The sequence below is a fragment of the Amphiura filiformis genome, chromosome 11, assembly GCF_039555335.1.
Source record: "Amphiura filiformis chromosome 11, Afil_fr2py, whole genome shotgun sequence".
Classification (NCBI taxonomy): Eukaryota; Metazoa; Echinodermata; class Ophiuroidea; order Amphilepidida; family Amphiuridae; genus Amphiura; species Amphiura filiformis.
The window spans coordinates 42,526,970-42,540,792 of NC_092638.1; the positions used below are offsets into that span (position 1 = coordinate 42,526,970).

General features: G+C 38.0%; 1 protein-coding gene across 1 annotated transcript in view; it reads left to right on the plus strand.

The window, feature by feature from the left end:
- Nucleotides 1–13,823, plus strand: part of LOC140164865 (exportin-6-like) — a 64,649-nt gene that overhangs the window by 24,836 nt on the left and 25,990 nt on the right. The window contains 11 exon segments of the mRNA XM_072188246.1: nt 193–319; nt 749–861; nt 1,679–1,787; nt 2,740–2,832; nt 5,407–5,476; nt 6,000–6,159; nt 8,130–8,222; nt 8,845–8,998; nt 10,408–10,557; nt 11,008–11,197; nt 13,463–13,618. Coding sequence (XP_072044347.1) covers nt 193–319; nt 749–861; nt 1,679–1,787; nt 2,740–2,832; nt 5,407–5,476; nt 6,000–6,159; nt 8,130–8,222; nt 8,845–8,998; nt 10,408–10,557; nt 11,008–11,197; nt 13,463–13,618 — 1,415 coding nt within the window.

Consider the following 13,823-nt stretch of genomic DNA (forward strand, 5'->3'; position numbering starts at 1 on the left):
AATGCCTTTAGTGATTTGCAGATAGTGGCATGTCAAAAATAGCTTTGCACTGAACAAAATTTGATAGTGTCAGTCGGTATAATGCCCAGGGATGGTTTATGGTTATCACAATGATTCGTAAATGTTGTTACAAGTTAAATATATATTTAACTGAATTAACCACCAGTAATCGCCATTCTTTTGTACCTGCAGTTACGTTGAGAAGTTCACAGATTTCCTGAGATTATTTGTCAGTGTACATCTACGTCGTTTTGAGACCAACTCACACTTTCCTATCTTAGAATTCTTATCATTGTTATTCAAGTACACATTTAAACAGGTAAGGTGGCTGTTGCCAGCAACATCATTTGTTGTTACTTCAATTTTCTACTGCTCTATACCATTGATATCTTGAGAAGTGAAGTCATGGTATACCATTTTTCACCCTGATGTGGCAGTGATGTCATTGCACAAATCAGTGGGCGCAGGTATAAATGGCGAGTGTTCGCTCAAATTGCTTGTATACACATGCACATGTTTAAAGACGCTGCATAGTTCCCTTCCATATGGTCACCTTATTCACAAGTTTGCAATATAACAGTAAGCATCATAATCAGTGTTATAAATGTACTATGGGTGATTTAGGTTTGTGTCAGTGGTACATGACTGTCCATTATGGCAGATAATGGGAACATTGTCTAGTACTGTTTTTCCTGTAGGGCTCCACAGTACCCATGATGAAATATCTCTGTCCTATATTTGTTTTCAGCCCACACACGATGGTTTCTTTGCATGCCTAGACATATGGACAATATTCTTGGACTATCTCCTGGATAAGAAGAATGCATCAAGAACGTTAGAATCCAATCATTTCACTGACAGGTAAGAGACACATTAGATGCTTAACCCTGTCTGCCTTTCTTACCCTTACAGGGCATCTGATTGGTTAAGTACATGTTATAATTATGCGAGTAACCAATCAGAATAGAGCTTTTAGATCTCTTAGCAATTTGAAGCTTAATCCTCATTAGCCCTACTGACTATTCTTACCATATCTCTGATTGGCTCAAGACTTGATATAGCCCTTATTGTAACTAATCAAAACAGTTCATAGAGGCCGACAATTTGGTCAGTAGTGCCCATGAGGTTGAGCCTGGATTAGGTTTATGTCTGTGTGTGTATGGTTGTACACATGATGTCAATTTGATGTTGCTTAAATTATGTGACCAATCAGCATTCCTTGAATGATTTGGGCTCTTGCGGAAAAATGCTGAGGGTGGATTTACCGTAGCATTACATGCGGGCAATCTTGAGCCGGTACTCCTTGAGTATAATCTCTTTGGTTGAGACAGATGACAAGCAGAAAGGTTCCCAGCCAATGGATTCAAAAGCAAAATGGGTTTACGTGTTATTGGAATACCAAGAATGCTTTACCTGTACAATATGAACAGTGTTGTAGCTAGTTTTAAGTGACGGGCTGCAATGTACAAAAACTTGATATTTTTAGCAAGCTTATACCAGTACTGGATATTTACAAGAATAAAGTCAGTAAAATACACATGTTTTCTGAGTTTGAATGGTGGGCTCCGTGCTGAAATTTTAATCCTGAAGTGATGGGCTTCAAAAGTGAATTGTGGGTTCAACCGCCCACTGCCACCCCCTAATATATGGACTAACCAGTTTCTTTTTGTAATTACAGGTATGAAGATGCGCTAGTGTCATTAATGAGTGAGATTCTACATAAGTTGCAGTTTCGCTACAACCAGTCTCAGCTAGAGGAGATGGATGATGATGCACTAGATGATGATGTAAGCAAAATGAGGATAAAAAACATTTGAAAATCTTGGCTAAAGATTATAACAAAATAGTTGAAATGTATAGAGCTTGTCAAATGAAGGTGATGTGTAAAAGTGGGTAACCAAATTTGTTTAACACTACTTCCCAGTTTCAAAATTTCTAATGACATGAATAAATTTGATGTTATCTTTCCCACACATGGCCATTAATGATATAGACTGTCTCACATGACATCCAAGCACTTTTTGTGCATCATTTCAATCATGATATGTGACGTGTCATGTCAAAAGCAGACACTTTTGGGCAGGATCGTAAATGGAGAAATAGCCAAAAATCTGCCGGGGTGATTTTTTTTTCACAATTTGGGTTTGTTCTTGAATTTGTGATGTTATTAATGTTAAAAATATTGTCTGATAGTTTCAGACCGAATATAACTGGCATCTTGTATTTTTTGAGACATTTTTCAAGGTAATTCCTACTCTCAACATTGTCAATAATATTTTTAAAGGCCGATATCTCAATTTCCAATTTTACAATACCGATTTCATTGGGGAAAATGGCGTTATGGAGCAAAATATCTCTATATTTAAGATATGTAAAGACCTCAAAATGTATAACCTGCCCAAAAGTGTCTGATTTTGACATGACACGTCACATATGCAAATTTAAAAGACAGCAAATTTATGCAGCTTGTACATTCAGTTCGATTAGTCTTGAAACTAATCTCTTTCTTCTTCTTTTCTTCTCATTAAATGAGGTACACGTAGCACCAAATTGAGGTACCTATGAATACGACCTTCATGCCCATTTTACACTGTAACTCAGAATACAATTGAGGACATTTACGGCTCATTCGTGCTGTACGGTCACATACAATCTTGATAATAAATAGTAGCAAAGTTAGTTTAAAAAATGTGAAAAAATTCATATTATTGTCAGCTTTATTTTTGTGTCTGTTTGCAGGCCGAGACAGAGTGGCAACATTTCCTTCGACAGAGTTTAGAAGTGGTTGCTAAAGTAGCAGAACTTTTACCTACACAAGCTTTCAGATTATTGGTAAGAAGTTGTGATCAAATATTAATATGTCTTCATATCAAAGTGGACAGATGAAACAATTGTTTCTATTTAAAAATAAGAATTTCCAAGTTGATTCTAGTTATGCAGTCCAGTTATCTCAGTCAGCAAGGTGCTAGACTCTGGTGTGTAAGTGGCTGAAGGTACAAGTTTGAGCCCTGCAGTGCCATTTCTGTTCTCATGAAAAAAATTGAGCTAACTAGAAATTCCCCTGGATATGGAACTTGACTGCTAGTTGTCTCAGTCTTCCTGTACAAAATTGGGGGGCTGTTTGTGGTTGCAATGGTTATATGAAGGCAGTTCTGTATTGAGCTGTGTCCCTGAATGATTAAGGTTAAGGTGTCTCTTAGGCCAAAAGTGGTCGCCTAATTCCTATAAAGTGTGCTGAGGCTTGCGGATTTATGCCTGTGCATATCACAATATCACGATTGTTGTTGTTAAGGGGGTACTACACCCCTGTGGTAAATTTGTGACTATTTTTGCATTTTTCTCAAAAATTAATAACACACTGGTAACAAAAGTTATGTATATTATTGGGGCAAGGAATCCAATTACTACACTAAAATTTCAGTGAATCAAGACAAGCGGTTCAGTAAATATGATAGGAAATGAGGTACATCCTAGCGGTACCTCATTTTTGTCTCGCCTGATAAGGCAGGAGACTATATAATCACTTTTCCGTATGTATGTGTGTGGGGGTGTGTGTGTGACAAATTTGATTAAAGTTTTGGTTTTTCTCGGAGACTAGGAGTCGTACACGCTTCTCAAACTTGGTGGTGGGTGCATCTTGACCCGAGACAAAACTGGTTTGTATTGGTTAGTGGGTCAAGGTCACTGAGGTCCTCTAGGGGTCATCTGAGGTCAAATTAGTAAAAACTGTCTGATGGGCATGAAACTTGGTAGGTACAGTCAACATTTCAAGCCAAATTTTTGGAAGGTCATTTCAAGGTCACCAGGGGTCATCTGAGGTCAAATTAGTAAAAACTGTCGGATGGGCATGAAAGTTGGTGGGTACAGTCAACATTTCAAGCCCAATTTTTGGAAGGTCATTTCAAGGTCACCAGGGGTCATCTGAGGTCAAATTAGTAAAAACTGTCCGATGGGCATGAAAGTTGGTGGGTACAGTCAACATTAAAAGCTAAATTGTTGGAAGGTCATTTCGGGGTCACCAGGGGTCATCTGAGGTCAAATTAGTAAAAACTATCGTATGGGCATGAAACTTGGTGGGTACAGTCAACATTTCAAGCCAAATTTTGGAAGGTCATTTCGAGGTCACCAGGGGTCATCTGAGGTCAAATTAATAAAAACTGTCGGATGAGCATGAAACTTGGTGGGTACAGTCAACATTTAAAGCCAAATTTTGGAAGGTCATTTTGAGGTCACCAGGGGTCATCTCAGGTCAAATTAGTAAAAACTGTCAGATGGGCATGAAACTTGGTGGGTACAGTCAACATTTAAAGCCAAATTTTCGGAAGGTCATTTCGAGGTCACCAGGGGTCATCTGAGGTCAAATTAGTAAAAACTGTCGTAAGGACATGAAACTTGGTGGGTACAATCAACATTTTGGAAAGGACATTGCGGCGTCACCAGGGGTCATCGGAGGTCAAATTAGTAAAAATTAGTTGTATGGGCATGAAACTCAGTGGGTACAGTCAACATTTAGAGCCAAAGTTTTGGAAGGTCATTTCAGGGCCACCAGGGGTCAAATTAGTAAAAACTGTTGCATGGGCATGAAACTTGGTGGGTACAGTCACCATCAGCCAGATAATCGTGCCCAGCCGATAACCGCCAAATTCATTTACCTCTACCAAAAGTAATTGCAAAAGCAAGCGGTTGCGAAAGCAGGCGAGACTCGTGGTTCGAGAACCGCCTTGTCTATCACAAGTATCGGATCGCTTGTCTTGGGTCACTGAAATTTCAGTGTAGTAATTGGATTCCTTGCCCCTATAATATGTATAACTTTTGTTACCAGGGTGTTATCAGTTTTTGAGAAAAATGCAAAAATGGTCACAAATTTATTGAGGGGTGTAGTACCCCCTTAAGAAAGCAACAGTATAGATTACAGTGAAGGATAATTATTTGTTTCATTCTGTATTTCTGTGTGGAGCAGTTTACATAAATACATACCAATATCCCAACATGATGTTGATAAAACCAATTCTGTATCCAAAAACTTTGTGCAAAGCAAGGACAAATTTCAGTTGGGTATTGCACAGTTATCATTGATTGAACAAACCTAAAGTTTGCTGACATCTATAAATGAAGGTCCTTTCATTTACAGGGGAAGGTGGGCAAAAATTATGATCATGTTTGCAAAAAACTAGTTAAATATCAGTAAAAGTTGATCTTACAGGTTAGAATTTTCAACATTTCACACTTACATTTCAGGGGTCAGCTTTCTAACAAAGGATGGCATTAAACTTTTTGTTTTGTTCCCAAAGTGAGGTGTTCTTTTTCAGAGAATTGCCCAATGCATTCATTGAGAGGGAATTATCAGCTTTGTGGTGAATTTGATGATTTTAATCTATTTTGACCCATTTTCTTGCTTCATTTCAGTATCCACCATTCCAAGAATATTTAGATTTGTACATGGGATTAAGCAATTTCATCACAGAATCGCAAGAAGGTAGGTTAAGTCCCTTTCCAGAATCCTTTACCAATCCTGTGCTAGGGGACTGAGAAAAGGTGTCCAAAATCAGTCCAGCCAAACTTCATACATATTATGTAAACCAGAGCTGGAAATAAGAATAGGAAAAGAGGGGTACTAATCCCTGGCAATTTGTCTGGGCATCCAGATAAGTACAGTCCAACGTCACTTATTCAGACCTCTTTTATACAGATCTCTCTGTTATCCAGCTGTGTGATGTTTTTAATGCTTTGACACCTCATGTTTTACAGCATTTAGAAGGACATGTCTTCTGTTACAAGTACCATCTTTCAGTGTTATTACCCCATAATAATCTTTTGTTGTCCTAAAGTTAGCACTTTGAATATTCTACATAGAATTTCACAAAATTGACTTATCTGAATTGTTCACATATCTGGATGGCCTCTGTATTAATAAGTGGAGCCAAGACGTATCTCAAAAGTCTTATACATAGTTTACGCAGCGGGAAGAAACTGACTGTGTATGTAATTTATCTTTGTAGGACGTAAACTGAATATCACAGCTGAGCACGAATGCAGAAGATTACACTGTACCCTTCGTGATCTATGTTCCTTCCTTCAAGCTATTGGGCGGTTATCTGAACACTTCATAGGAGAAAGATTCAGTGAACGATTTGATGATGCTCTATCACTTATAGATAGGTAGGTTATTTCTTTCTTTAATCATATTTTCTGATGGGGATATTCACATCAACATTTTTGCAGGTTGTACACACAGAAAAGTCCTATTACACTAAGAAGACTGTAGACAGTTCTCATATTATTGGAAGCTCTTTGCTAATGAGAGTGTAAATGGATGACATTGAATTAAATATTAGCTTTAAAAGTTAGCTAAAACTACACAGGAGTCTCAAGAGTTTAAATAAAACCTCTGTGAAAGTGTTGTAGGATCCGACAGCCCTAATATATCCTTACTAACAAGACCATTCAATAATGTGTTCTTCATGTTAGTACCTTATTCGCTGTCGTAGTGCATGTTACAATATGACCGCTGCTAGGCCAACTAGATCACGCTTTCTTTGTTACGAACCACTGATCGAAATGATCACAACACAAAGCCTATGGCATATCAAAATTCGGAACAGGTGTATGAGCCCAGGCTTGGAGCAGTAACCAATGATTATTAACGTGCACTACGACAGCGAATTACTTGACTTACTCATGTGTTGGTAAACTGACTGAAATCTTCCTCATTAATTACGGCCTTGTCAACCAAGTTAGCCAGAGACCCATCCATTCATCCATCCATCTTGTGGACAGGCAAATCTCAAAAGTAGATCTGTATCTGTCATGTCGGTAGAGTCTCCTTCATCAGGTGCAAACGCATCAGGTGCATACACTGATACATAATATCCCATGTAGGCAGTGTGAATTTGAAAATAGGGTTACCTGAACGGATGACTTCATTTGAAATCTACACCCTGTGTGTGGCAGATTAAAGCCATAATGTATGACCTTATAATATGAAATTGGTTAATTTTTTTCAAACCTGATTTTTTTGCATATTTGTAATGCTTACATATGTCCCAACTTGCACCTAAATGGAATCGGCCAAATTTGTTGTCTTTGCTAGGTCAACAGAGCAAAGTTCGACATATTATCATAATTTAAAAATTATGATAATATGTCCTCCCATAGAACTTGTGCGTTAAATGGCCAAAATAACCAGTGGAGTTTCGTTCACTTTACCTTGTTATTTCAACCTAAAATGGACAGCAACCCTTCTCGTCAGTTATTACTAATATTATTTCAACATTTTGAATAAAGAATAACAAAATCAAAATTTGACGGAAATCATACATTAACCCTTACAGGACTGTATACTACAAAATACTACTTGATATATGTGCTGTTCGTGCGTGCATCCCACGTGGTGTGATGACGCAATCGCCCTAAGTGATATATAGGCATGGTTTCGCTGGCCAGCGAAGCCCAAGACCTGTGGCAAAGTGTCGCCGACCCAGTGCCTGGCATGCGAGGGGTCTCGGGTTCGAATCACACCCAGAGCAAACAACTTCTTTCCTTCTTTTCTCTCTTTATTCCTTCCTTCTTTCCCTTCCCGTCGCCAAAAAGCCCTTAGGCAGTTGGGTTAGGTTACCACTATCGAAACTCAATATAAGCTTCCTTAACCCTAATAGGACTGTATACTACAAAATACTACTTGATATATGCGCTGTTCGTGCGTGCATCCCACATGGTGTGATGACGCAATTGCCCTAAGTGATATATAGGCACGGTTTCGCTGGCCAGCGAAGCCCAAGACCCGTGGCAAAGTGTCGCCGACCCAGTGCCTGGCATGCGAGGGGTCTCGGGTTCGAATCCCACCCAGAGCAAACAACTTCTTTCCTTCTTTTCTCTCTTTATTCCTTCCTTCTTTCCCTTCCCGTCGCCAAAAAGCCCTTGGCGGTTAGGGTTAAGGTGTTAAGTTCATTTTATTCCATAGGGGTGTATGGATTTTAACTGGAATAGCTCAGTTGGAGCCTAAGTAAACATAAAAATGCACAATGACCAAACTGGTTCATACAAGTTTCTTGCACTAACCGGACTATGTCACATAGAATATGCAATTGATTTCATCACTATTTGGTTTTTGTTTTTTTTTTTCATTTCAGGTTTTGTCAATCTACAACATATGGCACCAAAATGAGGCTATACAAGGTGAAAACTGCAATTCCCACCGTATTGAAGCCAGACTTCATTGAAGTGTAAGTATCTGTGTGCAATATGCAAATGTGTGTGTGTCCACAAAGTCCCATCGTACTGAAGCCAGACTTTGTGTAAGTATCTGTTTGTAAATGCAAATGTGGGGTGTGTGGGCACAAAATCTTGTGTGTTTACTGCACTCAGAATGATTTCACTGATAAGGTGTAATTTCTTACTCACTATAATGGCTCCACCAGTCAGCCATCTGGAAGAAATGCTTCCTGAATGGATCATAACACCTGATTTGTTACAGTTTGTAACACTAGATTCTGCAAAGAAACTGGAACCACAAGTACTGATGTGTTTCTTTTTATGTTTGTTTGTATGACTGGTTTTGGTTACTTTTTTATCCTCTCATTGTATTCATATATGTGACATGATATCAGGGATGTGCAAATTCAGATTTTCAACTGATTTTTTAGCTCCCTGTGTATAAGTAGAAAATGTGAATGTGTTCTCATTTCTGATAACATGTGGTGTAGGGGTGTGTGTGGGGGGGGGGGGGGGGTGGAAGTAAGTCAAACACTAGTGAAAGCATTGAAACCAAAACAAATTATACATTTTACCTGAGAATAATTGTGTAACTGTTAAATGACAATATTTTATGTATGTTATTTGTTGCAGGCATGCCCAAGCATTAGCAGCTGTCCATGCCTACACGCATTGGATATCGCAGTTCTGTAGTGTGGCACAGAGGCAAGGCAGACATCATGACAAGTTTGTATCACTAGTAACACATATCACAGAAGGAGTAGTGCCTTTATTACAAAAAAAAGATGTAAGACATTCATCTATGCCGATTGGAATGATTCATTAGAATACATTGCAACAAGCATTTATGTGCCATTCCTGTATCACAGCTCAGATCCTTCACAAAGTATGCAACAAAAAATAAAAACAATACTATGGAAATGAGCAAGTCTTGAGTGCCTTTAAGGGGGTACTACACCCCTGCCAAATTGTGTGCCTATTTTTGCATTTTTCTCAAAAATTATAGCGCATTGGGGACAAGTAAGATATGTACTGGAAATTTTATTTCAGCACAGACAACAGTTGTGGAGTTACAGTCAAAAATGAGGGAAAACCAATATTTGATCAATAAATCAATAACTACTTGCTTTGAGATGCTGAATTTTCAGTACAGTAATTGTAGTCCTTGCCCCTATAATATACATATCTTACTGGTCACCAATGTGCTATAATTTTTGTGAAAAATGCAAAAATGGGCACAAAATTGGCCAGGGGTGTAGTACCCCCTTAAAGGCATGAACTGAAGTAGATTGTCTAATAAAATAGGTAGCTTGTTCCATTCCTTTACCAAAAATACATTCAACATTCAGCTTTCAACTTAAAATTTGAAGTCAAGATTGGCAAAACTCATAACACTTGGAATTTATTTCTAATAAACTTATTGAAGCAAAACATAGGAGGCGCCGTTTATTTTGGGAGTTATTTCGTGCAATCAGAAGTAGTCATTCATGTTGTGTCTCATTTAATTACCAGCAGGGTCAAACTCTGAACAAAAAATCAAGAAACGTCATTGCTGTTAGTTGTTATTGAGGAAGGTTGCTATGTTGGCACGCATAGCACGACTTAATACGTTACAAGTTAAGTGTCTGAGACACCCTGTATCATTCATAGCTATTAGTCTTTTAGTGTTTTAGAGGTATGGTGGACACTATGCGTGGCGCTATCATAGTGGGTAAAGTCTTTTGAATTTGTCAGGTTTTCTTAACCTGGATTGAATGCTACCCTCCTATTATGTATGCCATACTTCAAAAAGGCTCATTGAAAAAAAAGAATGATAATGTATGATATGAAGCAAACATCGTACAAATACAGAATAAATACATAACCTGTGTACTCAAGATGTGCCAGTTACCTTTCACAGCATTTTATTGCCCCCATGATTTAATTCACATCGAAAGGACCTGTGATTCCAGAGCTTCATCCAGATACATCCATTCAATGCAATCAAAAAATACTGCATGCACAATGAATCAATTCTGATACAGAAGGGTCATGTGATGTATCATGTCACTGATGCAAACATTATAAAAGCATAATGAGATTCTTACTTGAATTTGAAATATTATATTGTATTAAAACATAGTATAATGATTTGTTCATATTACCAGTTGATTTCTAATACATATGAACACATGAAATGTTTTGCTTCCATTTCAGTCAGTTCCTGATAAGATAGTTTTATCATCAGCACATCTGTTCTTGTCCATAACAACCACAGTTAGACCATCTTTTCTCATCAGTCTGCCCTGTATACAGAGATTATTCAATGATGTCAGTGATGGCTCATTATCAGGACAGCAAACAGAAGTAAGTGATGTGTGTTTCCCTACTGTGGCATTTTGTATCACATTTTCACAAAGAGCTCACTTGAACTCTAAGCCTATCCCCATCATCTTGGCATTTTGAGTGATATATATTGGGTAGTTAGGGTTGGAAGGCATATTTGAGTTCTCATCAACCAATGTTACACTTAGAGCACAACTAATTAACTAAATACAACAGCTATTGAAACTAGGGGTGGTAGGACGAATGCCTCACAATCTGAGACCATTCCTATAATTTGCACCTTCCTGCCGTTGATGGGGTGAACATCTATATCACATATTATTACTCAACAATAGTGATACATTACTACTTGTTAGTGGATAGTTTAAAGGTGTTATCTATTTTCTATCCTTGCTGCAGCAGTTACTTTATGCATCGCGATATGATATACTCATGTTTTCTCAACCCAATTTTCTTGTTCTACACACTAAGGTCCAGTTACTAGTATGTAGGGGACTGTCCAACATCTTAATCCTACAATGGCCTAACATGCCTGAGGATGATCAACAGTGGGCGGCTAGATCCAATCATCACCAAAGCTTTATACGAAGAATAACACAGGAGTATCGGGCACTGAAAGGGGCAACTGGACTGGCTAAGGATAAGATGCTTATGGAAAGAGGTAGGTTAAGAATAACACAGGAGTATCGGGCACTGAAAGGGGCAACTGGACTGGCTAAGGATAAGACGCTTATGGAAAGAGGTAGGTTAAGAATAACACAGGAGTATCGGGCACTGAAAGGGGCAACTGGACTGGCTAAGGACAAGATGCTTAAGGAAAGAGGTAGGTTAAGAATAACACAGGAGTATCGGGCACTGAAAGGGGCAACTGGACTGGCTAAGGATAAGATGCTTATGGAAAGAGGTAGGTTAAGAATAACACAGGAGTATCGGGCACTGAAAGGGGCAACTGGACTGGCTAAGGATAAGACGCTTATGGAAAGAGGTAGGTTAAGAATAACACAGGAGTATCGGGCACTGAAAGGGGCAACTGGACTGGCTAAGGATAAGACGCTTATGGAAAGAGGTAGGTTAAGAATAACACAGGAGTATCCGGCACTGAAAGGGGCAACTGGACTAGCTAAGGATAAGACGCTTGTGGAAAGAGGTAGGTTAAGAATAACACAGGAGTATCGGGCACTGAAAGGGGCAACTGGACTGGCTAAGGATAAGACACTTATGGAAAGAGGTAAAGTTTGTTCGGCTTATATAAGGTGGAAATTATTCGGCTTTTGTTACTGCTTTTTTTACTATAAAGTCCCAACTCGCACTCGCGTAAATTCACATAAGCGTGCGCCAGTCACGCATTACGCAACATACAACTAGCATAAGCATTGCGCCCAACTGCGTGCATGCCATTCTATATCAATACACGTTGTTATGAGTCTTATTTTTTCTGCCTTATATAAACCAAACAAACTTAAGGTTGAGCATTTCCTTTTTGGTTGGTCAGTCTGGATTTTTTTTCTGCAAGAGGCTTGGAAAATCTGAAAAAATTTGCAAACATTTTGAATATTTTCTGTATTTGTTCAAAACTTTCTGCCAAAAAGTAAAAAATGCCATTTTTAATTTCATGCAAATCTTTTTTTTTTCTTCTTAAATCCTCAAATCAAAAAAATTGGGTCAGTCGGGCAGTAGAACAGGGTTTTTTTGTCACCTTGCTTGATTTACAGGGTGTATCAAAATGATTGGTACCGGGCTATGTGACATTTTCAAAAATATATCAAAAATATAAAATTGCTAATTAATATAGTTTTTGTACTACAAATAGAAAGGGCATATGCTAACTTATTGATCTATTAATCTGAAGTTGATAGGTTGATGCATCTGAGAGCTATTTTCATTTAAACGAAGATCGACTTAATCATGGTTTTACTTACACAACACAAGATAAATAGGTTCACTGCTTGTACCATTTATTGCAAACATACTCCTCAGTATACATAACATAAAATTGCTTTACACATGCTTTTAGAAAGATAGTTCCTGAAGTCCCTGCCTTAAGACTCTTGCAGTGTGAGGTGAAGCCCTATCTTGAAAGAACTTAACACCTGGGATGGGTCCATTCTGTAACTGCCCATATCAAATTTTGAAGCATTGCAAGTTATAGCATGTTTGCATGGGATATACGCCTTGCTCTTAGAAACGGTCTCCTAAATCTTCTCTGCACTTCTCCGTAGATTCGTGTCGACCAGTGATTCTTAACTATGAATGCACAGTGAAGTGTGGAATACTGTGGAGCCATTCCAATAATTTTTACCAGGTCTAAACTAACCTACACTGTCTACACTCTATAGCCATTCTGCCACACCATCTACTTAGTAATCTCAATAATACAATTTAAATTACCGCCCTGGATGGTGTTGATACACAAACTTCTTTCACCCCACCTGAATTATTCAAGTCAATAATATTACTCTCAAGCAATAAATATTGATTATAACATTTATATATATTTTGAATGAAGAAAAAGGCAAGGAAAATATTAATCATTTCCATAATTTTCAACATATCATCCTCACAAGGTATTTGCAGTAAAATAGAGCTTTGAAAATGGTGCGCTACTGATCCAGCGTTATGATGAAAAGTGTAAAAACACCTACTTTCCTTTAGAATCATGTAACTTCTGAATAGAATGTGCTATCTTTATGATCTAAAATTCTTAGAGAAGATAAAACTTCTATAATTACAAATATTTAAACAATTAACCCCAAACTGGCACAAAACATAGTATAAAAATTCGGCAAAAAATCAAAAGTCTTCGGTACCAATCATTTTGATACACCCTGTATGTGACAAATGTAATATAGCTCACTTCACACAGTCATCTTGCTGACATAAAACTTGTGTAACTCATGTAAGAATTTCCTTTGTATTTTCTTCACAGCGAAACCAACAATACGACATTCATTACAACTCCTTGCAGACCAGGTAGAGTCCATAGCTGGTGAAGTTTCCAAAACCAAGCAGATATGTCATCAGTCATTACAAGAATGTATCCAAATCACATTAGAACTATTCCCCATCTATATTCACCAACCAGGTATGTATGCCACCATCTACCTTAACCTAGTGGCACATTTTTAGAATGTATGATAGATATATTTGTCAACAATGTTTACCATATGAACATGTGGATGTGATCATTAACATTTGTCAATTTGTTTACTGATTTAAGGTTGGTCTGAACCCTGGAATTATGGAAACTTTCGAGCCTCATAACTTTTAAATTGTTGGTCTAAAGTATA